Source organism: Passer domesticus, chromosome 10, assembly GCF_036417665.1.
Source record: "Passer domesticus isolate bPasDom1 chromosome 10, bPasDom1.hap1, whole genome shotgun sequence".
NCBI lineage: Eukaryota > Metazoa > Chordata > Aves > Passeriformes > Passeridae > Passer > Passer domesticus.
In genome coordinates, this window is record NC_087483.1 from 15,302,028 (window position 1) to 15,326,452 (window position 24,425).

Genomic DNA, 24,425 nt, shown 5'->3' on the forward strand with positions numbered 1-24,425 from the left:
ACATCAAGGTACATGATGAGTATGATACCTCAAATTTTCCAGTCTGCAAGCCAGCCACCAGCCAAGGTAGAAATAGGAAACTGTATGCATATTTATTCTTTAGGAATAATGCATTTCATCTTCTAGCAGGTCATTGTGGAACCAGATCTACATTAATTAGAATCAAGTTTTTACATAGCTCACTGCATGGACAAAAGCAAAGAGAAACCCAAGGCAACTCTCTGCAGTTGTACCTTGACTTTATTCTGTGGCATGCCAGAACACATACCAGAAAAGAAAATATGAAGTGGCAAAATAGCAAGAAATACACAGAAATATTACAACACAATTCTGACTTACCTATGTGATAAAGTCCTATCCAGTCCGTTGGATCTACTTCTTCCTTAATATCCCAGAAAATGATGAGGTTCTGAGACTGTCCCAAGGTATATTCGTACATGCTGGCTGTCAAACTCGACCTGCTATCCGAGGTCACTAAATCAGTGTCACTGTTGGCACGCTGCAAGTTCATGTTCTCAGGCATGGTGCCCTGAGAGGCCAAGCTCTGCAGGTTCTCGGGGCTCAGGGTGTACCGGAGCTGCGGGTTGCGACGGCGCACGAAGAGCAGGTGCTCTCGGGCTGAGCTGGCCATCTCTTCTCCTCTTCTGTCAACTCACGTAAAAAAGTTGTTGTTCAGAGATCTATCACAACGAAGGAAAAAGAGACAGTTTTAAGTGAGACAGGAGGTGACTCAGTCAGTTATTAAATGGAGAAGTATCAGTGCAAGAATGTTCCCACAAAAGCCTGAAACAGACCGAGTACAATTTTTTTCTTCATTGCTCTACCACTGCAAAGAACTGAGAGTCTGTACATTAAAAAACCCCACGATTCACTTACAACAAAACTTGGAGTTAGCCATACACCATGAAATGACATTTTTAAGCCAGAAAACAGCAGAAAGCAAATCATCCAGGACAATCTGTGAAGCAAGAACAGCCTCAGAAACAAAGCTAATGTAAGTGTGGACTTAAGAGTGAAGTAGCCTTACGAGCAAAGAATAATGAACTCGCCTTGTACCATAAAAACCCCAGCAGTACATGCTGTTTATGGTAGTTTCAACAACACTCTCTATGCACTGTTTGATCAGCATGAGTTAAGTGTCAAAGATTGGATGTAAAGTTGGACATATTTCAGCTGAAATAACGTATTCCAGATTTATTTTACTATAAAATCATCTTGTAAGGATTTCATCTTATAAAGTACAAAGCATAGCTTCTGAGGTCCTATATACCATACAAAAACATGTCAAACCATTGAGGTACTTTAGACTACAGATATATATTAAATTAGTCCACTCATCTGTGCAGTCAAATTTTTGTTGTCCTTCTCCATCCATTACAAAACAGAGGCCTTAGAAATTCAAGGCAATTTCTTCAGCAAAGGAGCTGTCAGTGACTGTTTTCCTCCAGCCCTGAGCAGACACTTCACTGAAGTGTCTTCCCTGAAAGGGCCATGCCAATATCATCACACAATACATTCAGAATCAGAACTTGTGTTTCGTAATCCATTACTGTCTACATTACTACATCTAAATTACTGGCATTTGAAAAGAAGCCCTCACATTAGTCACAACTTGCGATAAATCATAACTCATCTTCAATTTTCTTTTCAATAATATTTCAGTGTATGAACTCTACAAGCATACAAAAAAAATTCTGCTGTTTTTCAGCTTATCTTAAATGGGACATGTTTTGAAACACTAAGAACTAACAAAGGGGAAAAATAAAGTTCAGCTTATCCAGTTGTGTGCAGTATATCATACTGTATATGATTCGGCATCAAATAATGCAGAAAAGGAAGGAAACAAAAATTCAGTTCAATAAATCTACACATACAGAAGTGACACAGAGACAACCACGTTTACTTCACTAAGTATATGACACAGTCTTTCCTGACATGAGGAATATTTTGGCTGCATACACATTTTATTTCTGGTGCTGGACGTCAGCAGGGCTCACTACCTCCTCTCTGCCATGTTCCTGCACGCTCTGCCCCTGACATAAAGGTCAGTGAGAAAAGGGAAACTTCAGTACAAAGGGACTTTTTAAATGAGAATCAGGGAAGTTAGTATCTCGTTTCTCTATGCAAAGTTTTATTCGCTAGATCTGAAAATCCCAGAGTGCTTTGAGACCAGAAAGGTTGGCAAGAAACAGCCACCACCTTCCCCACAAGGCAGTGAAACACACAGGGATCAGCCCTGTGATGTGACAGCACACACTACATTCAAGTGTTAAATGTCACCCTGACAGAGTTCTACCCCTGAGTCAGGAGGTCCTGATTTGCTCCTGGGGCTGCCCACCACAGCAAGCAGCTCGTGCTCCTGCCTGGGAACCCAGCCCCCAGCACCAGATCAGGCAGTATTAACTAACAGACTGACAGAGAGCTATTAAGTTTGTCTTCTGCCCCACAGCCATAGATTTATGTCTTTTTGAACTACTATATGCATTGGTTGTATGGCAGTAAAATCACTGCAAAATAAACGTCGTGCAGGCAGACTACAGGTTAAAGACCAAGTTTTAACAGGAGGGATGAAGAAATTTCCTTCAGCTGCAGAGTCTTACACTGTACCTAGGGCAGAACTGACATGTGTTGGAACATATTGAAAATTTATATGTGGCAGATGGACAAACTCATCTATGATTAAGGACACATGAGAATTAACTTGTACTAGCCAGGACTATGCCACAGGTTGAGAGACAAAAATAGCCCGAGAAGAACATTAACTCCTTTGCAACAGTCCACTTTCCTAAGCCCCAGTGGCTATCACTCTGGTGAAACACATTAGCTTCTGAAAGTAAATGAAACCACAAAACTAAATGCTGGGTAACTCGTTTGATCCCATTCATAATTCCAAGTGTGATCCAAACAAACCACATAAAGCCTCTGAAATCAATTTGCAACCAACAAGGTAAACTCACACGTAAATAGCTCCTATTGCAGGTTTAAAAAAAAAACGCAAAAAATGACAACCTTTCCAACAATTCAGGTCTCATAAGTTTTTACAGCATCTTCTAAATCATTAAAAACAGTTGTAAAGAGGCCCTCAAAGGGGCCCTCATGTCAGATAGTACTCTGCTATGTAGTATCTCACAGTGAGATTAATTAAGAATATTTGTAAAGAGAGAAATATAACATTCATATGTAAAAGGGGAAAATATGATTGCCATAAAAACCAATCCATAAGGAGTGACAGAAGGGCAAAAAGAGCCACTACTTCAATTATTTCCAACTGAGAAAAGAGGAAAACCTTACCCAGCACCTTCCTGCCTACAAAAGAAATTAGTTCATTGGGTTCACAATTCCTGATGTCTGTCACTAATAACTAACATTAACATTAACACATAATCCTACCACAGACTGAAAATAAGAATTATCCTCCCACCTTCAGTTCCTGCTAAGCACCACTGAAACAGCATTTGCAGCCAGACTATGCTGTAAAGACAATGCCCAGGATTAGCTGTGTGCACCTGCCCCGAAGGTTCAGCTCATCAGGCTGAACAGTGGTGTCACTGAGTATCACACCAAGCTGGCCAGGCATCTTGTTTCATGAAGGCAAACAGAAATGTTCAATTTGAATTAGAAGCATAGGAAAATACAGGCATTCAGGAAACCAGCAGATACCAACTTTGGCAAACTATTTCAGTTGAAAAGTGAAACCTGTATCAAAGCTACTTATCCGTATCACAGCATTTTCTTCAGTACTTGACAAGAAGCTTAGCGAGAACTAGAACTGATTTCCTCTTAATCTCTAAGTGGTCCAAGTTCAGGATTATTTCTATCTAAATATACTTCCCAATTACTAGTCATAGAGGGACTAGAACTGGGAAATAGTTCCACTTAATACACAACATATAGATAGGAAAAATCCTCTCACCCGACCTTCTTCACTAAAGGAGATTGAAAAGAAATGTCAGGCCATTTCACACAAGTCAAATACTCAACAGTTTAAAAAAACCCATGAATGGAAGTCCAAGAGAAAAAAAAAAAATCGTACCCCACCATGCAAAACAAGCCTAAGTTCACACGCTGCCCGGTTTATCTTACTCCTACCAGTGATTCATTTCTTGTTTATGCAGCGCTCTTTGACGTGTGTGACGGGTGCTGCTCCAGCCGCTTCCCACAGCACTCGGAGTGAAGAAGCTCCGCAGGGCCGACCCGAGCAGGGCTGACCCCGAGCAGGGCTGACACGAGCAGGGCTGGCCCGAGCAGGGCTGGCCCCGAGCAGGGCTGACCCGAGCAGGGCTGGCCCGAGCAGGGCTGGCCCCGAGCAGGGCTGGCCCCGAGCAGGGCTGACCCGAGCAGGGCTGGCCCCGAGCAAGGCTGGCCCCGAGCAGGGCTGGCCCCGAGCAGGGCTGGCCCCGAGCAGGGCTGGCCCGGGCCCGGCGGGGCTCAGGGCGCTGCTGGGCCGCGCTCCTTCACCCGCTGCTCGCCGCGGGCACGCCGGGCTCCCTGCCCCGGGCACACGCCGGCCCTGCTGCTGTGTGACACTGTCCTGCCCCACTGACACCCAAATGGCCCCTGCTCACGGGATCACTGAGTCACTCAGCTTGAAAAAGACCTTCACCAACATCCAGCCCAACCATTAATCTAACACAGGTTCACCACTGCCACTGTCTGAGAGCTGCTTTGCTGAAGAAATTTTCCCTAATATTCAATGCAAGCCTCCCCAGGGGCAGCTGGAAGCCGTTTCCTCTGGTCCTTTTGCCTCTTACCTGGGAGAACAGACTGACACCCAGCTACTTGCAGGAACTTGTGTTCCCCCTGAGCCTCCTTTAAACACCCCCAGCTCCCTCAGCCGCTCCTCACAGGACCTTCACCAGCTCCCTTTGGACACATCCAGATCATGCCTGGTGTATATCTCTCAAATGCCTCTCCCATGCTGAGTTAAGCAATCCCCATAATTATACAGGCTGAAGACCATATTAAGAATACAAAGAACAGAAAACATGCTGGTTTTCCAATTACACGATGTGTGACACTGTTTTGTTCAGTACAAAGATTTATAAATGCTACAGTATAAGGTTCAAACTGACCATCTGTCTGAGCTAAAAGTGGCTGAGAAAATGCTTCTTGAATAAATTTAGAATTTGGAGATCCTTTTCTGCACAGAACTCAAAAACAGCATATTTTCTGGGATGAGGTAGGACTCCAGTCCCTGTACTGGCTTCAAAGCTGCTAGAATCTCTGGCAAAAGCAGAACAGTCAGAATTCACTGTCGGCTGCAAAAGCTGCCTGTGCAGCTGGGTGATGGTTAACCATGACTCACTCATGTGCTTCAGCACTCTGCACTTACCCTGCTTCAGCACTGAAGAGCTTTTCTCTCCTCTAGAGCTGCTGTGCACCTCTGCCAGCAGGACAGATGGGCCCTTCCCAGTAAAACTCACCAGCTACTTACTCAGCATGATCATCAGGAGCTCATTTGGCCTGAGACAAAGGGATTAACTGGATAGCTCTTTAACTCAATAGCCTCCTTTCAGGCCTGTATTCTACTATTTCAGATAGCAGATTTGGCCTATGAAAAATTTAAAAAAAATAAAGTAAAAACACAACAAAATAATAAAATCAGATAAAGCTGGCATGAGCCATCCTTTTCTCTGCAGACAAAAATGAGACAAAAGCTTCATCCTTCTGCCCAGATGTCATTTTCTTGTTATTCCTGCTGGAATATTTCCAAGAATTTCTACTCATCAAGTTTTCTGCATTCCACATAATGGAATTTGTCTTAGAAGGTATTTCACTGATTAGCAGGATTTCTCTCCATTAGCGAACATTCTGTCAGATCCAAGTTAAGCTAGCACATTTGGATGCCTCCTATTCTATCACCAAGATAAAGATGAATATAAAAGCTGTCACAGTATTCAAGAGCCAAGAAAAATCAGTTCTTTAGGATCTCTATTTTTCTCCACTGATTAACAAAGAGAGGGTAATAAAGCCTTTTCACTTACATGACCACGACTATATCCCAAGTCTTTGAGATTATTTAGTTCATTAATTAATAAACTTGTATCACATAATAGAAATTTAATTTCATTCCAGTAGGTCATGAAATTCAGTATTTCAAAAATGCAACTGCCATCATATTACATAACTGCACAGTTCTGAGCATCAACAGCAGGCAGAAAGTACTGAGATCCTTCAGCTAAAATATAGTCCTAACTGTTCAGTATTGCTACCTAGAATGCCTGAGTGCTCATTAGGTCTGCATGTTTTAAACAATTATTTATGCAGGTAGATGATACAAACAAATTCAGGGCAAGAAGTGATCATCCCAAACCTAGAGACATAAAATCTGATATAATCTGATAAAAATCAAAAGAGAGATGTCATAAACTGGAAAAATCAAATCATTACACTGCTGACACTATTTTTCTTTTTAATAACAAGTATACTGAGGATATATCAGAAATATTAACAGGGAAAGAAGAAGTCTCTCTTTTTTCACTCCATTTCTTCTATTTTATGCATTTGACAGTAAATTTGTATTCATTGTTTTTCTCTGAACAGCCAGTTCTGGATATTACTTTTATTTGGGGAGGTCTTGAAAGATATTAAAAATTATTGGAAGCAACCATCAGAGCTGACATAGGACTTAGATACAGCTGAAATACTTAAATGTTCTTTAATATCTCGCTTTTTAAATGGAATAAAATTAAAAGTTGCTTTAATTCAGCTTCAAATTAATTGAATAGTAACTGTCTCAAAATAGAAATTGTTATTTCCAGAAGCACAGAGACAATTTAAATTCAGAAAAATTATTTTTCTGCTGATCTGCTTACTTCCTCCTTCAACAAAGCCCCCCAGACTTTCATAATAGGACAATTACTGGATACTCTTAGAAGTGGCTTAGCCTGAAGCAATGATGGTGAAAGAACTTAATAAATTTCCCAGATTCCAAAAACAAACCTATATGTGCACAATCTTTCAACCAGATTTCCTTTTTAATCAAAAAGATTGCCAAGAAGGTCAACTTAAGCATCTTGAAAGACACAGCACTTTGTAGATCTTCTCCCAAGAGAGATGTTTTGACTTTTCCATTCAAAGCATCCCCACAGGAGTGCCAGACTGAATGACATGCCTGACACTGTGCTGGCTGTGCCAGGGAGCTGGCCTCCTTAGGGGCAGAGGCAGAGGTCCTCCAAAAAAATCACTCAGAGGACCAAAACCACTCTCTGTTGATCTGTGGAGGAAACTGCAGTTACTTCAGCCTGAGCAAGAGAGGACAGAATTTTGTTGGGATGTCCTTTTGCCTTGCTGCCCTGCTTCGAGCCATGCGGGGAGTAAACGGCGCTGAAAAACTCTGCCTTCAGTCTGCTAACTCATCCTCTGAAATCACTGCTGGGAAATCACAGCTAGAAATTTCTGGAAACTGGACTCATGTTTTAAAGTAAAGCTAAAAATTACTGCACTGCAATTTGACAAGGATGTTGCTGTTCAGGAGAGGGAGGAAAAAAGGAAAGAACGTGCTCATGCATCTCCAGTCTGCTTTGGACTCAAACCTGGTGACTCAGCTCAGATGTTAAACATCAGCTCAGATTACAAAACCACCATATAATTTAGACTGGCTGAAAACCTACCCTAAGGGAAAAACATATAGTTCAGCATAAACATACACTTTAAGAAAACAGTCCATTCATTATTTGGCCAGAGAATGGCTCGATTCATTCAGAATGTAAGACAGTATCTATTTTTAATAGATTTCTGTACAGTTCATTTGTAAAGTGAGTCCTACCTTGTATCTACCCAGAAACAAATGTCACTCTCATATGACCTTAGCTGCTTGAGTAAGGCTTCCACCAACAACAGCAACTTCCTTAGAGCAGGCAGAAGTTCCTGCTCAAGCCTGATATCATGGCCAGAAGCCTGAAAGGTTGTGCATATTCCTGACAGGTCCACACACCCTGCCCGGCAGCCCACCAGGCAATGGGATTTCAGTGTAACTTACTGCATTAATTACCAGGCAAAAGCTTCAGCATGGAGCAAACTGGTGTACAGCACAAAAAGGTCAAAAGAGTGAAAGTCATAAATATGTGCCAGGAGACCAGTGCACACATCCATACACACATGCATGGCCCAGCACCCTACAGTTATCCCAGTTTTGGAGGGTATTTACTGATGTACTTTGTTGTCAAGGATGTCCCCACAATACTGTCCCCACATCTCAGGGGGAGTAAGAAACTCTACAACATTTCAAGCTAACTCAGCCCCATGAACTGTGGAGTTGAACACTGAGAGCCTGGATAACCTGTCTGGAATTGTAAGGAAGGGGTTACAGAGGGTTCATCTAATCCCTTCTGCTGCAGCTGCCCGGCTGTGAGATCCATCTGGCCTGCAGATGTAACTTAGTATTGCTCTGCAGACATACAGGAGGATGTCAATTGCCTAAAATTCATTCCTGTCTTTCACTGAAGTAGCAATAAAAGAACTGCACGTAAATTTATATTAAACATACCAGACAGACTCCTATCCTCCAGACTGCTCCCATGAGAAACACAATTTGACTGGAGATCATAGGGCAATTTCATAGCCAACAGGCCATGTTCCATATGTATTATATGCCCTCCTTAACCTCCTCCTGGTGTGGCAACTACTGTAACCAAGTTAGTTTATTTCAGTAATCTTACCTGCAGCACCACTGCTCAGAGTGGAGTTCACAGCTCAGGCAGAGACTTGAGGTACAGCCAGGTAGCCCTTAAACCCTGCATATTGTGAACTGTGGCCTTGGATAATTCACAATGCAATGGTAGTCTACTGAAACTTTAAAACCAGAATCCCCACTGCCAGGCTTTGATCTTGAGTGCCCATGACAAAGCTATATCTGCTGCTAGTTGCTGTTGATTTGTTGTATTCAAGAATTTCTCTTCAAGTACCGATGCAGCTGCTCTCAGTTTAGACTTCTGATGCCAGGTCACACAATCCATCTAAAATACAGCCCCCTTCTAATGTCTATACTAGAAACACAGACTGTATTCTCTATGAGAAGCTACTTTGTCACAGGATAGGAAAATTAGAATTCAATTATTCTGTGACTAACCTATAATATATGCTCATACTCGCATATGTGAGAGCCTGCAGGAACCTATAAATGACCAAAAAAAAGGGTAACCCATTCAACTGTCTTGAAATCCCTCCTGTCTTTAGGACTTCCAGAACATCAGCAGCAACAGCCCACAGTTATCCAATTATAAGTTTTCTCCCAAGGCTTTTTCACAAGAGACAGTAAAGACCAAAATACAGAACTTCTGCAGAAAATAAAAGCATTTGTCTGTTCAGGAAAGGAAATAAACATGGAACCAGAAGAAACAGTACAATGCCAAAAATCTTGACAGAAAAGAAAAGATGTATTCCTTTGAAAAATGAAAGGAAATCTGCCAGGCCAAAAAAGCCACAATTCAAAAAGCCATTTGTAAAATAATGCACTTGACAGAAGAAGTAGTACAATTATTTACTGCTTACTATGAGAGTAGTTCTGCAGTTTCATTCCAAGTCTCTGCAACCAGTACCCAAGCAGAAACTATTCAATGAGTGTCACATCCCCAAATGAGAGCTGTATTTTAGTGGCATTTAACAAAGCCTGATTTAAGAATTTATTTGGCAGTTATTAAAACCTGGTGTATTTATATTTAGATATGCAACAAGCATTTCCATACATTCACTTTAATTCAAGTTTTAACTGGAAATCCATTCTATGCTGATGGAAGTCCTTGGAACATACAATGAGTATTAGTGAACATTCATTGTTCTACCCATGCAAGCCCAAATCCAATATAGTCATTCCCATTTTCAAATCTGTCTGAGCTCAATTTTCTACCACATAAAATTGATTTCACCCACTGGAATGGTAACAAACCACCACAGATCAGGTACATCTCTCACACAGAGATTCTGGCGTTACCATGGAACACAGGAATGCTGTTTCTCTCAAAGCAGCACACGCTTCAATTCATGATGCTATTTATTCAGTTTTGTCACAAAGGGGTATTATCAACTTGAAAAAAGGCATTTCTTTGTGCAAAACATGCATCAACTGACTGCAAATTCAAGAATTCTGTAACTGAAACACGTTGGTAGACTAAAAGTAGCATAAAAAAGAGTGCCCATCAGTCCAGAGCAAAGCAATTTCCCTGATTCCCTATTTTTTCAAGTTCCAGCCTGGTAAAACTGATCATAATGTGGGTGTGGAAGATGTTTAAAAAAGACTCAATTGGTCTCCTTAAAGAACAAAGGAAAATTAAAAACAAAACCAACCCAAAGCTTTGTGTACCTAAGTCTTATAAATAAACTGTAGATACAATCAGTAGATGAGGAAAACAGGAAACAATTATTTTTAAGAATTGACAAATTTTGCTGGAGTGAATTTAAATGCTGTCTGTATAAATGTGAATTTCCATCCTTCTGCCCCTTTTACCCTTTTGGTATTTCAATTTGGATCATTTTTCCAGTTATAATCTTGCCCCCACAAAGCCTGCATTTCCATAAAGATTTGAGGAGACTCTTTGGCTGAATTAAAACATGAGAACATTTCCGCTTGTCTACAGTTTAATGGAGCTTTTTGAATGAATCTCTACTAAGAAAACATCTACCAAAGGCATCCCTGACACTAAGAGGAGAAGAACTGATGGTCATACCAGCTCAAAAGCAATGGCTTTTGCCTGCTGACTGTCCCAAGTACGTTTTCTCCTTAAGGAGGAGGTGCCATTACCAAAAAGACGTCAATATTATATTTCTCATATATAGCTTTTCGAGTTCAGCTTAAGGTGTCCAGTGTATTAAGTTAGAAATATTGCAGAGAATCAAATAGCTATGAATGCAGTCTTTGCAGAAACTGCAGAGACTGAAAGTCCTGAAGACTCCTCCTCCAGAAAACACCCGTTCAACCTTCTTTAAATCACTTCCTTATAATCCACAGAAAAAGAGCCCAGAATAAAAAAAAAAAAACAGCAAACCTTAAGTTGTTTGTCTGTATTAAACAAATATGCTTATCTTCAACCTAAATAAATCCAGGCAGAAAGTCAGCAGGGTTGTATATGAAGGTGTTGATGATACCACGCTCTCTGCTTACAGGATAAATCACTTTTAATACTCAAAACACTTCAGCTCTAAACCAAAACAGTTCTGTTGCTTAACAGCAACAGTTTTGTCATTTACAAACCACAAAATAGCACCATACCACATTCTGAAGTCTAATAACTTCTTTTAAAGAATGAAGCTTGGAGTCTTATGTCCTACTTCAGATTTTCCTCCAAAATATGTTTTAGGTCAGAGCTTCATGCTTGAAACACTGTGTCAGAACTCTTATGCACCAGTTGCTTTACTATTTTTTTAAGCACTAAAATAATTTTAAGGAAACATTTTAGCTGGATAATTCAAGAAACAGAGCACTTTATCATTTCAGTAAAAAGAAGTCAGTGTGGTAAGTAGTTACTGTGCCCTGAATAAAATCTTTTCCACAGCTGTGTGAGTCAGATTACTTAATTTATACCAACAGGTTATTAACAGAGGACGCCTGCATCTGTTGAGGTGCAGCAAGACATCAGTAGGACACTTTGACATATTCTATGCCATACAAATTTCCTCTTTCCTCAAAGCTAAGAGCCCCGAGGAAACACAAGGGAACAGCCAGGGAACAGCCTCAGAGCCAGAGGCACACACTGAATCTCAACTTGAAAGGAAGAGAGAGATGGAATGAAAAAACTTCCCCTACTTAACAGCTTATTGATTTCAGTTTACAATCCGTAACCACACTGAAGAGAGGAGAAAACCAGTTAAGAGTCCTAAGGAGCACCACTTGGACAACAAACACACTCCAGGGGTGACTGGAACACGCCCTCGGCACTTGCACTTGCATCCCAGGGCACACTTGGCTGTGTCTGGCTGCGCTCTTGAGATGAGGAAATTGTTTGTGCTAGAGCACAGACCACTGAGGAGTCAGAGATACCAAAGCTATCACCAGCCGTGCCTCTCTCCTTGCAAGTACACCTTACAATTCATTATTTAGTTCAATGAGCACATGCTGTAATTTTTTCTCTTTGCAAGATTACTGCTGCATTTGCTGCTTTCCTCAGTTTCTGCAGTAAATGAAGCAGAAATCTTTCAGCAGCTAAATGAACAATTAATGAAAAGACAACAATACAAAGTGGGCTATATAAAGATGAGGCTTATTATGAATTAATACTTTTACTATTAAATATGCATGAGTTTTTAATAAGCAGAGCTAAAAATAGAGCCGTGTATCACAGGATTTCTCCAGGCTGTACAATTTTCATTCATCTTCATCCTGTGAAGAAATGGACCATTGCTGAAAGGATTCTCACTGCACATTTTTACATTGCTATCACTAGCCCTAATTCATCAATCCACAAAAATCCCCAGCCTCTGGGATCTTGGCATAAATGATTCTGAACAGCTCCACCCTCTGCCATAAGGCTTGCAGGAATGTGCAGCAAAGTCTGCTTGTCCATCTCCCAACAGACACAGGTCTCTCGCAGCCCAGTCCCCATCTGCAATTTGTGTGCTTAGAAAGAATCCATTCGCAAGAAGATTCCTGCACTGGATAACAAACAGCAACCAGCAGCAGATGTAGCCACTAGTCTTACCAAAAAAAACCTGAAGTAACTACTTAAGTCTTTATCTTTTCATCTTAATATTTCATTTTCAGAATGAATGTGTTCTCCTCATTACTCTGGCCCCAAACCAAGAAAGGAAATCTAAAATTGAGCCAAATGCATCAAATTTTCGGATTGGATTTTAACATTCATTTTTAACATCAAATCATGTTACAGATGAACAAAGAATGTTCATAAAGACTGCACTAGTTCTGGAGGAGGGCGTACACTCTCAGGAGCACACCACAATTCTATATACATCCACCCCAGGGCGTAGGTGCTCCAGCCCCAGGAAACGGAAGAAGATTGAAATCAGTGTTTATAAATACAGCCAAGAAATCCCAGCACACATACCACCAAATATATAAACAGAACTTCAGACAATCTCATCTGGAGGCCTAAATTTCCTACACTTATTTATGCTGGGGAATTTATTTTTATTTTTACATGTTGTGTTGTGCCTCCATGTTTTTAAAGTGACCTTGGTGTGTTTAAACCAACGGATTTGCTTTGATTGAGCTGAGTTTCTAATTGCTGTGTGACAAAAGGAAACAAAGAAATCATAGCACACTGCATCCTAGTACCATCTTAAATTACTCTGAAATCTGTATTTTAAAATTAATTCTGTTTGATTTTGAATGTAATCTATTTCTCAATGTGCAACTATAAAATGTAATTTAATCCACATCAGATATATTCCTAATTAAAAAGCAAAACCAAACCACATTACAGTAGAGGCAACTTTCAGCATTTTATGGATGAAGTTTTAAATCACATACCTATTACCATTTTAATCTTTTTCAAGGGGGAACAGTAAAACATGTGCAGTAACATGATAGTGATTTTCAGTCAAATGTCCTCGGCTTGCTCTTTATGAAGACAATTTAGGATTTGAGGTTTGCATGGATGTACAGCTACTTAAAACTGATAATTCAGAGTAAAAGTCACATGATTTATTGGAAACCAGAATATTATATTTCTTTTCCCCTTCTCCACATTCAGTCTAGTAAACACTTTTCTTATGATGCATTATACTCATGATAATCAGAAATCCCCATTTTTTCAAATTTTTCAGAAACAATCAGCCATTTACCACAGAACCGAAAAGAAAAAGAAATTTATATATTTTGTGATTTTTGGTGTCCTTACTATTCACAAATGCATTTTGGGCTTCAAACACACTGTCTACCTCCCCTAGCATCCAGGATCCAGCTGTTTAATATTGCTTTTTGGACTTTATGTCCAAAAAAAAGACTGAAAATAGCTACATAAAACATGATCAAAACCCAACAACATAAGCAAAATAAAATGTGAAGAAAATGGCGGGGGGTGGGGGGGAAGTAAAAAACCCCATTGGTTGATTTTTTCCTTATTAATGGAAATGTCCCTGCATTGTCCTGCATTTGGAAGTTGACTTCACAGGGTCACCTTCCCAAAAAACAAGATGCAATGCAGTTTTCTGGTTAGATAATGTCACTGCCTCTGTGTCAGCCCTCCACTTGTGCCAAATTACCACTGCCAACCTCTGTTGTAGGTTATTACTAAGCAGAATTAAAGAGAAATCACTCAAAACAAATACCCACATACTGACTGGACTTGATAGTTTGCCAAAACTGCAATGTCATTATATGAAAAGATATGAACGAAGTCTGCTATCAACACTGCTGGCTAGCTGGTGGATTTCTATGTAGTTTGAGACTTTGATTCTTTAAAATTGTTGGCCTAATAAACTACATGACCATACGATTACAGACAAATTACTGTTTATTACCATTAAATTGTTTTATCCCTGTGATGCAAGTCCAGTAGGTCAGTAATAAAAAATTTCAGCTTTAGGCAACCACCACCAGGTTTCATACCAGCACTTTTAAGCTGTTTTTCCTGAACTGCAGTAGCAGCCCAATCAAGCAGAGGATGTTGTACTTCACTAACAATCCTACACCTCCACCACTCTGTAATGCAAACACAAATCTCAGATTAACACACAAACAAGTCTTAGGCTGCCAACACCAACAACTCGTGGAGCATGCTGGAACTGCAAAACAATAACAGTTTTTGGAGAAAGCAGTGGAACAATAGAAAAAGACATTTAAAAATAATGCTGAACCCAGGAGCTGAACCCTTCAGAAAAATCAAACACCATATAAGGCAGCATTTAGGTACCCCTGCTAAATGGTCACAACCAAGGTCTGGGTGACAACACAGGCCTGCTGTTGAAGGGCAGCAGTTTTTATAGGCACTGAGAGAGCAGATCATCCATTCATTCCAAAGGCTTCACTGGAATACCCCCAATACACATCAGTGATGCCAACTGCAGTTGGAAAAGCGGCAATTGCTGGAAACAGCTCAGCAAGCCTCTAATACTAATGCAACATAGCCTGTATTATTAGTTAACTTCAAATTAATAACCATCCTCCACATGGCAAAAGTGTTTCATCCGAGTGTCACAATATTGAGCCACTAGTTTGTCATCTTCCACTAGTACTGGCTGTAGGAAACAAAGCAGAATGTATTTTAAGTCCTTAAGACAATTACTTTAACTCCATTTCTCCTTGATCACAGAGGAACATATACCATTGTTGCTATCCCATCAGATGCTGCATCTTGTCTAAAAGAAAAAAAGAGCTTCAATTATAGAACATGCTATTCTCAAACTTACTTTCTAGTATTTCTTATAAGTAAAGCAAAAAATTGCTTTACAACTGTATCCAACCTAATGGAGATGTAAAAGTGGTTCCCACTGCAGCTGACCAGAAGTCATGACCAACTCTGAGCAGATATACATGACATACACTCATGCCAACAGCTTTCCATGAAAATAACTTCTTAAACCTATTACTTCACTTGGCATTTTCTACATAATTACCAAAGTGCTGGGTTATCAACCCCGATCTGTACTGCAGTGGATTGGCAGTATAAATTTGGATCATCCCTGTAATTGTGAGTCGTCCTGAATACCTTACTTCAGAGCTTCAGCTCCTGAAGCAAATGGCAATAGAAGACCTAGAGTGGCACAGCATGCTTGTGGCATACAGGGGTTAAGACATGCCAACTGATACTTCTGGTGAAAGGGCAGATCCTAGGAAACCCTCCAAACTTCAATGCAAACCGGCAAATACTTATTTTAGAATAAAGACAAAGCTCAGGCACACACCAATAAGCAGTTTCAAAACCGCAAGATTGCATAACCACACAAGATGAAATATTAAAATTTACTTTCTCTGCTATGAACCCCAGAGATGTAGCAAACCTCTCAGGTCCTGAACTACATCCAGGAGCAGCCAGAGGCTGCACGTGCCTGGGTATGTCGAGATGAGATGTACTCAGTCTGGAACGGTCTTCATCTCTCCCAGGGCACTGGCCATCAAGGAGAGGGGAGCTGGTGCTGATCTGCTGGAGTTCAGCTCTGCCCAGAGGATGCTCAGGGAGCAGCGGCTACACAAAAGCAAATCGATGGGCTGTTAAAAAGTGTTAATAGCACACTTAGTGGTTGGACAGACTATTCTGCAGGGGGAGAGACGTGGTAATTAAAAGATCAGAAAATGCTGCCAGAGATCCATCAGGGAACTTCCGTGAGAGTCAGAAAATTAAACCATTTCCATGTTATGCCACCCGCTTTTCAGAGCTAATCAGAACCTTTCACTCTTCTGAGAGTCCCACTTGTTCTCTTGTGTGCACAGGGAATGCAGGGTGTCTCCAGGCCCCAGGGACTGAAAGGTACTGGGGCTTTATGCTCTAACCACATCCTCGGAAAAGCGTTGTGCCACGGGCACCACATCTGAACCAGCACCCAGCTAGGATGGATACACTAAGAAATGTCTGATGGGGTTCTTTGTTGGTTTGTTCGTGTTTATTTTTTATCAGGCATGCCTACTGGAAATTTAAGCCACAGGGGCAGTACCTTCTGCTACCTACAGGCTACTGGGAGGATTTAATCAAGTAAGCATGATGTAACAGGCACTGAAATTCCTGGAGATTACAAAATGCTGCAGAGGGTGTCACCGGGTGTCATCCAGCCAGGCAACAGAAATAAAGTGATATAAGCATATGAGACCAGAAAAGCAGCTAGTGAAAAATACATGACTCCTTAATGCTAAAAAGTATAATTTTGGATATTGTCTATATTTAGTGAGCAATAACCAAACAGATCTAAATATAACATGAGCTCTTACAATCTCCATACAGACTGAGGAAACTTTTCTGTGCTAAGGCACAAATATGTCTTCCAGTTATATTTGGTGAAGCACACAGTAAAATGCAACTTAGCATTATTCAGAAACAGTGTGGCCAGTGAAACATCATTCCTTAAGTTCCAAGTGCAGCCAGAGAATGTTTCCCCCCACCATTTACTGGGTCAACTCAAGCACACACACAAACATCTGCTGACCAGGTAAAGGCAAGCTCCATACCTGCTGAAGCTAACAGGATCCTCTCTGCCACACTGGAGTGCCCGGGAGCAGCAGCAGATGGGAAGGCTTCTCCAGCACCAGGGTAAAGCCTAGCATGCCTTGAGCCTTAGGTCTTTCAAATAAAAGAGCATTCTCATGACAAAAAGCTCTACCAAAACTGAGATCTCATTTTGTTTTAACCATCAAACGAAACAAGCTCAGAAATACATTTCATGTATTTCAAAATATGATTTTACTCACTTCAAATTTTCGAGGTGAAGGTGACATTTCCTGCAAGCACCACTAACTCTAAGCTCATAACATACATGAGAACCATAGCTAAGGTGGTCATTTCTTCTTACCTAGAATTTGTAATGATTCCATTATTAATCCACAGTTGGAGTTCAGTTATGACTAAACTCTTCCATTATTAACAGATTGACAGTGGAATATTCAGCTTAACACAATCAACACTCTCATGGGCATTAAACAGTTGCTCTGTGGGTGTTTTTGGAGCTTTTTTGGGGCGATTGGTTCTTTTTTTTTTTTTTTTTGGTAGTTTACTTGGTGGGGTTTTTAAGCATTATGATTTCCAATTAGTCAAAACTACAGTGCAGACACCCTGCATTTCATAACATGCCATTCTTTTTGCTAAAGATAAAACTAGAAGTAGGTGAGATAGGAAATACAAGATCTATTTTACAGCTAACATCAACCTCACATAATCATAGTTATATTTTATTTTTAAGAGAATTGAAGTTCACATAGTGCTGGTTTTACTAGGGAGTAGAAAAGGCAGAGTGAAGATGCATGAACTGGTCAGAGGAATAAGGGTAATAAAGTTTATTAAACAAGATTTCCAGGACTAAATCTCTGGTCCCAAAGTTATTCTGTGAAATCAGTAAGAAAACCACAGAAATGACTGTTACTTTAAAGAATATTTTTCATTACTTGTAGATTTGGGGCTCTTCCTCCTCCACTTGCTTCAAGGTTCCTTATCAGAATTTGTCACCATCATCTTAACCGTCCCTGAAACACCTTTTGAAGTATGATACACTAAGAAAATGGTTTAAACCCTCCTGACACATTCAGCTGAGAATTTCTATATAAAGCTCTCCTCAATTCTCTTTCACAGTATCCCTGACACCTTCTGTAGTTGACACCTAAGAGATGTTAGCACTGTATTGCCATGAACTATGTGAATATTTTAAATTACTTTTAAAATATTTATGAAAAAAAGACTGAAGAATATTGTCAGAATTCATATTTTTCATCTTGTTTCCAATTACTTATTTTTAATACATACCACTAGGAATTAGGATTTGAAAAAACAAATGACAAAACATTATGAACAAGGTACACTGCCAGGAACAGTTTTCCAGAGCTGTGTTTTATTTGAGAGAAGAACAGTCACCCTTCAATAAACAGTGGATTTCATTAGTATGTTGTTTGTTAATTGGTACAAATTGTGTATAATCAATGAATTAAACTGATAGAACTACCTTGAAATGCATAATTATTTAGAGAAGCAGAGAACTCCTAACCATTTACTCAATACAGTACATTTACAAAAGGAGACTTTGAAATTAAAAATTAATAAGCTATTAATAGGATGAGACAGCTTGTGACTCATTGTCTAACAAAGGAAACATGTCAGGGAACAAAAAAAGAGAGAAAAAAAATCACTAGACTCCAAGTATGACTTTTTAAAGCTATATGCACAAGCAAGTTGAGTTATTAAACACAACAAGGTGACAAAAATCAACAAAAAGAAGCAAATATACCAACCTGGAAAACACAACCAACATGTTTTGTTTACCATAGCCAGCATGGTAAGAACCAGCTGTGTCAGAAGGTAAATCATGTCCTATAAACCAAAGGAAAAAGGGAGAAGCCTTCTTGCACATAACTAAAGAGATCTCTGCACTAAAACGTTTTTTAATGCTTTTTACTATCAGTTTTTCTGTTTTCCTGAAATTTTTATCCTCTGTGTGGATTTCACTTGATCTAATCTCACATCTGCAAGCCAGAAACAGTAACAGAAGAAAATGTTTTGATTGCCAAGGTGTAGTGTGAAAAAAACCATGCAAAAAAACCCATACTCTCACCATTCTCTTTTGACTCATGGAAAATCTTAGTCTGTGTCCTGCAGGATGTAGAACCAGTTTGAAACTAAGTTTGATTAGAGGGACTGAAGTTTATTTCAGCAATGACTCTCTAAGATAACAACAGTACCAAAATTCTTTTAAAATTAAGTACTTAAACGGGACTGCTCTCAAATATTGTGGTGCTTTTGATAAAACCCAATTTATTTATTAAGAGAAACCCACTCTTTTTATAATAGTTTCTTATCTAACAATAATCTTTCTTGTCCTACCCTTCTTGTGAGAAAAACTTAAACTAAAGGGGCAGGCATTCCAGCTTCTCTTGGTCAAGGACCTGGTTCTAACCTGACCACATCACTATTTTGCCCAAACTCTTAATCTCACAGTGCATTATGAATTTTAGAGTTTACAGCTGCGGGCACTAAACACACTCACAATCTGGCATGCCTTCAGCATTCCCTTGATTTCCTTCTCCTCCTAAAGACTGTTATCTTTATACTCACTTTTTAGGAACAGCATTTTTGCATGCCTCTAATTACCAAAATTTATTTGGCATCAAGTGATCAAGTGCATGTTCCTAAGGCCCTGTGATGCACTCTAAAGGGAATGTGTGAGGTTGAGGCTAATCACACTCTTCCAGCACTCAATATAGATCATCTGAACACAGTGAAATAAGTAAAAGGAAGACTTGTTTTATCATAGGTCAGTCTTTTACATACATGATCTGCTCCCACGCAAAGAAAAGTGTCCCATCTTATTTCTCCAAAAGAATTCACCCCCAGAAAATTATTTGTAATGTTTCTGATAAATCAGTACAGTGCCAGCAAAGTTGGCCAAAAATAATGTAAGACTAGTCCAAATTGCCTAATTTGGAAAGACTGCCAAACTCCCCACAGTAAGTGGCTGACATTCTCTATTTTTGTGTCAAAATATTTATCAGCTTTTCCCCAACTATTGCTACACTGACTATATTAAAGCAGGAGTCAATATCTGTAATGCACTGTATTGCTTCATATGCAATGTGTCTTTCATTCTGAACCCATCCATGTTTTTGGAGTAACTCAAATAAAAAATATTAGTACAATATATGCCAAAAACCCAAACACTATGGGGAGTATCAGCCACCTCTGCCTCTCCACCCAGCCTGTCTTTGCCTTACTTTCCCCTGCTCCACTCTCTGGCAGATTGTTTTGTGTCACCACAGACCTGGGATGGAGAACCCCTCTCAGCACTGCCCTGGCCCAGCTTTCAGGCAGCTCCCCCGAGGGGCTGAGCGTCCTTCTGCTTTCCTTTACCCCTCCATCAAAGCCAGCCCCTGCCAACTCTCTGCCACCCTACTGAGAAAGGGACCCAAAAAACCAGAAAATTACACAGAAGTAGTATTCTCAAGGAATAAATTAATTTATTTGACCTCAGATAAATTACTACTTAAAAGAAATAATGTTTTATAACCTCCTCAATATATTCATTGTGGATTGCCACAGAATTTTCCAATGTAATCAAAATACTGCTATATTGTGGCTGGGATTTAAGAAAACTCCTTTCTACTTCTGGTAAATGCATAATGTAATGAACTCAACCACCATAATCTAAGAGAACAACTGAATGTAATCAGCAAAAAATCAACAGTAATTTAATTTTATCCCACATCAAGGTATCTGAGGGTGGTAGGAGAGAAGCACTATGTACAGCAGTCATTTGGCTCTTACCTCAAGTGTTGGGGGTTTTTTGCCTTAGCCCTTTCCTTAGTAATGAATCTGACTTTATGGAAACACTAGTTTCCTAAATGTATATAAAAGAGGGCAGGAGAAAGAGGAAGGCATTAAAACACTAACAATTCATTAATTCATCACAGATCACAATTGGAAATCAGAACTTCCATCACAGGTTTTCAACACAGTTGGTCTTTTCTTAAGGTCACTTGCAGCATCACCCATTGCTGGATCAGTACATATATGCACTGCCTTTGAACAGAACACAAACACAGTATGGTAACACCTTCATTAGTCATTTCTTAATAAACATTTTAGAATAATAATTACAGTACCTTATTTAATGCATATGGTATTGTTTACATCTCTATGTATTACTGCTATGGCAAGCTGTGTAAAAAACCTGCCTTCAAAGAGCTAAACTCAATTACTATCTTTTTTTTTTTACATCACTGTACAATTAAGACCAAAATGTTGCATAAGCTGTCAAATCTAGAATAAAACACTATTGCCACAGTTCAATATAAGCTGTTTATGCTCACACTAGCCAGTTAAATCATGCAGGATTGCAATGGATGTATGCTCTCTGTAATTGGAATGAATTCCACATAGGAATGTCTCTCAGGTCATACTATGACACTGAAATAGTCCCAAATACACAAGGAAATTTGTATTCACAACAGGTTAGTAGACTCATGAATAAAATGAAGTGGTGTTTTACATTTTTAAAAAATTTATACAAGCTTCCAGCACAAGTGTATAAGTCACGAGTAGCAAACAAACCAAAGTAAGAAAGATTGAAGCTGCTTTCACAAAGCTGCTGATTTCAGGAGATGGACACGGCATGGATAGGAAATCCCAGGGGTGTTTAAACTCCACAAAAAGATACATTCATATTTCCTTCCAAGAAGCTTTGCTCATGAGATGTTTTGCTAATTCCTTTCAGAGCCCACTGCTCCACTGTATGAGCCCGGACTTCTCCCTCCTCCTGTGCCCCGGGCTGCCGGAGGCTCTCCCTTCCCCTCAGCTGGGCTGCAGAACCGGCATCCCTCACTCCCTCCTCGCCATACTGACATTTTGAAAAGGTATTTCCTGAGCATGGGAAAACCAACAGCGTGACACTAAAGCTGCTTTAAGCACGGCTTTGTACCACAATGAGCACAAAGCCCCCCTTACGCTGCTCCTAACTTGCACCGCTCCTACTGCTGCGCAGAGTAAATAATTCCTAAATTCAGCAGTGGGGAACTGGCAGTGAGTTACTGGCTACAGCGTGCTCTGATACATCATAACAATGTGAGCATAACGGTTATGAAAATATGTTTCCTACTTCAATATTAAGCACTGATTGAATAGTCCTAAAAAACTTATCCCCTGTAACCAAGGCAAGGGGAGCTGCCATGCAGCTCCATTCTGATGTGTCTGGATTTCAGATTTTCAGTTTCTCTTGTAAAATGGGAAGGAGGTGTGTGTATACACATACACATATTTATACAGACACTTAAACAAATGGAATTTGTGTTTTTTTCTAAATATCAAACTCAAAAGCTCAACTAAATAAAAAATTAAGATGCTGTCTATTTGCAGTGGAGGCCCTTGCTCTAACAAAGTTCATCTACCAACATTACATGGATCCATGTTTACTAACACACTTAGGATGTTTAATTGTGCAATCCTTATGCAGCACTTAGAAAAAACACATGGCATGTGTTCAAATTGGGTTGGGCACAGGTACAGACTCCTAGATATGATATATAAATTAAAATCACTAATGCCAGGATGAAGGAAAAAGCTTGTAACAACCAATTTGTTAAAATTAAGCTTCCAAAAATATTTAATAGTGCTCAGGAGAATTGTTCATATAACTTAACGTCATTCATCCCAAGATTTAGGCTCCTAAAAGCAATTGTGGAGAACAAATCATTTCTTCCTTTTAAGGAGGGATTTGCCATCACACTAAATTGCCAGTACACTCATCAAATGTGATATATCATGTCTATTTTTTCTAGGATTAAATGGAAAACCATTTTCATTGAGTGACATACATAAATACTTTTGATAGCTGTTCGTTAACTCTTCTAAAGTTATTTTTCAGGAAGTTTTACTTGCAAAGTGGAAACAATACTAAAGCTCTCTTTATCGCTCTTCATTTCTGTAGAACACACTCAGTTCGACGTTTACCACATACTAATAATTATTTTGAGGATGACCTCCATGAGAAGACATTGCAGCATCTATCTCATGTATTTATGAAGCCTAAAACACTATAATATTCCAGAGATACTTAAAGATTAGACATGTACCATCAGTGAGTCATTGCAGTATCTGCATTCACTGGTATTTATAACAATGGCAATGCACAAGAACCCCACATGGAAACAGATGGACAGATGATCATTATGGAAGAAAAAAGATCCTCAAAATTAGAGATATCCCTTCTAGATATCTTGTTGGAGAAAAATATGATACAGTACAACAATAATCTGTTTCCATGCAAGTAAAAAAATATACTGGAAAGAGAGATGTCTAAATAAAATGTTCCAATTCAAAAAGTGAAACTGAAGAACACTGCTGACAAGAAAGACAAACTGGTAACAATAGTTACAGGCTAAAACGATTGCAATCTAGTAGCAATCCTTTATCTTCAAAGTATTGTTTAATTTTATATGCTACATTTTATAACTCATCCCCTTCATTTTCTGTAGTATTTTTCTCTTTGTGCTTCTCTTACAGGTACTGTACTAACTCCTCTAAGAACATGAAACACTACTACTATGATTCTGATTGTTTTCCTTCATATATTAAAAATATAAACCTATAAAGAAAAAACATTACACTCACCAACATCACATATATCAACCCAGTAAGATTCATGATTCAAAATTAGATGTATATCATTTGTGTGATATTAACAATTACTAATGATCAGTGGAGAAAACTGTAATCTTGAAGAGTAGTAAGTAGATTTATATGCATAATGTGCCATAACTTCCCATTCACTTTGAAAATTATCATATATTTTTATTTGTAAGAATGTGTCTTAGCTACATTAAGAGTATACCTGAGGCTGGCATAAACAAGATTAGATTAACTGATTTTTCAAGGAGGTGTGCCAGCTACTACATGACAGCAGCTGGTACTTCACCTTTTACCTCTGTGCCAATGACTTTTTCTAGTGCCTGAATGCACCATAGTTTACTGCACATCAGAATTCATCACTGAACTGCTCAGCATGAAGTCCACAAACAACAGGGGTCACAAGGAAGCTGTCAGGTTTTGTTTGAGAAATGACCTCTGCTCTTCATTCACATTCTTTCCACAATATCCCAGCACTCTCAAACAACTGGCATGGAAACTTCACTTATGGCATCCTAAACTGTCTAGACTAGAAGGGACAAAAAATGCAGATGATACACATACTACACAAGTGCATGATACACTTTTTCAGCACTGGTTAAATGTATCAATCTTTTAGAAGTGCTGGAGGTTTTGATTTTTTAATAACGTAATCATGTTATTATTCCATGATTGTGAAGGTGAACTTGTTTATATAGAACTGTCATGGTGGACTTTTTTTCTTTG

General features: G+C 39.4%; 1 protein-coding gene across 4 annotated transcripts in view; it reads right to left on the minus strand.

The window, feature by feature from the left end:
* Window positions 1–24,425, minus strand: part of HECW2 (HECT, C2 and WW domain containing E3 ubiquitin protein ligase 2) — a 170,691-nt gene that overhangs the window by 102,983 nt on the left and 43,283 nt on the right. For all 4 annotated transcript variants that reach the window (XM_064433896.1, XM_064433895.1, XM_064433894.1 and 1 more), the window contains one exon: window positions 340–680. In XM_064433896.1, coding sequence (XP_064289966.1) covers window positions 340–631 — 292 coding nt within the window. In that variant the 5' untranslated portion in view covers window positions 632–680. The remainder of the gene's footprint in view (window positions 1–339; window positions 681–24,425) is intronic.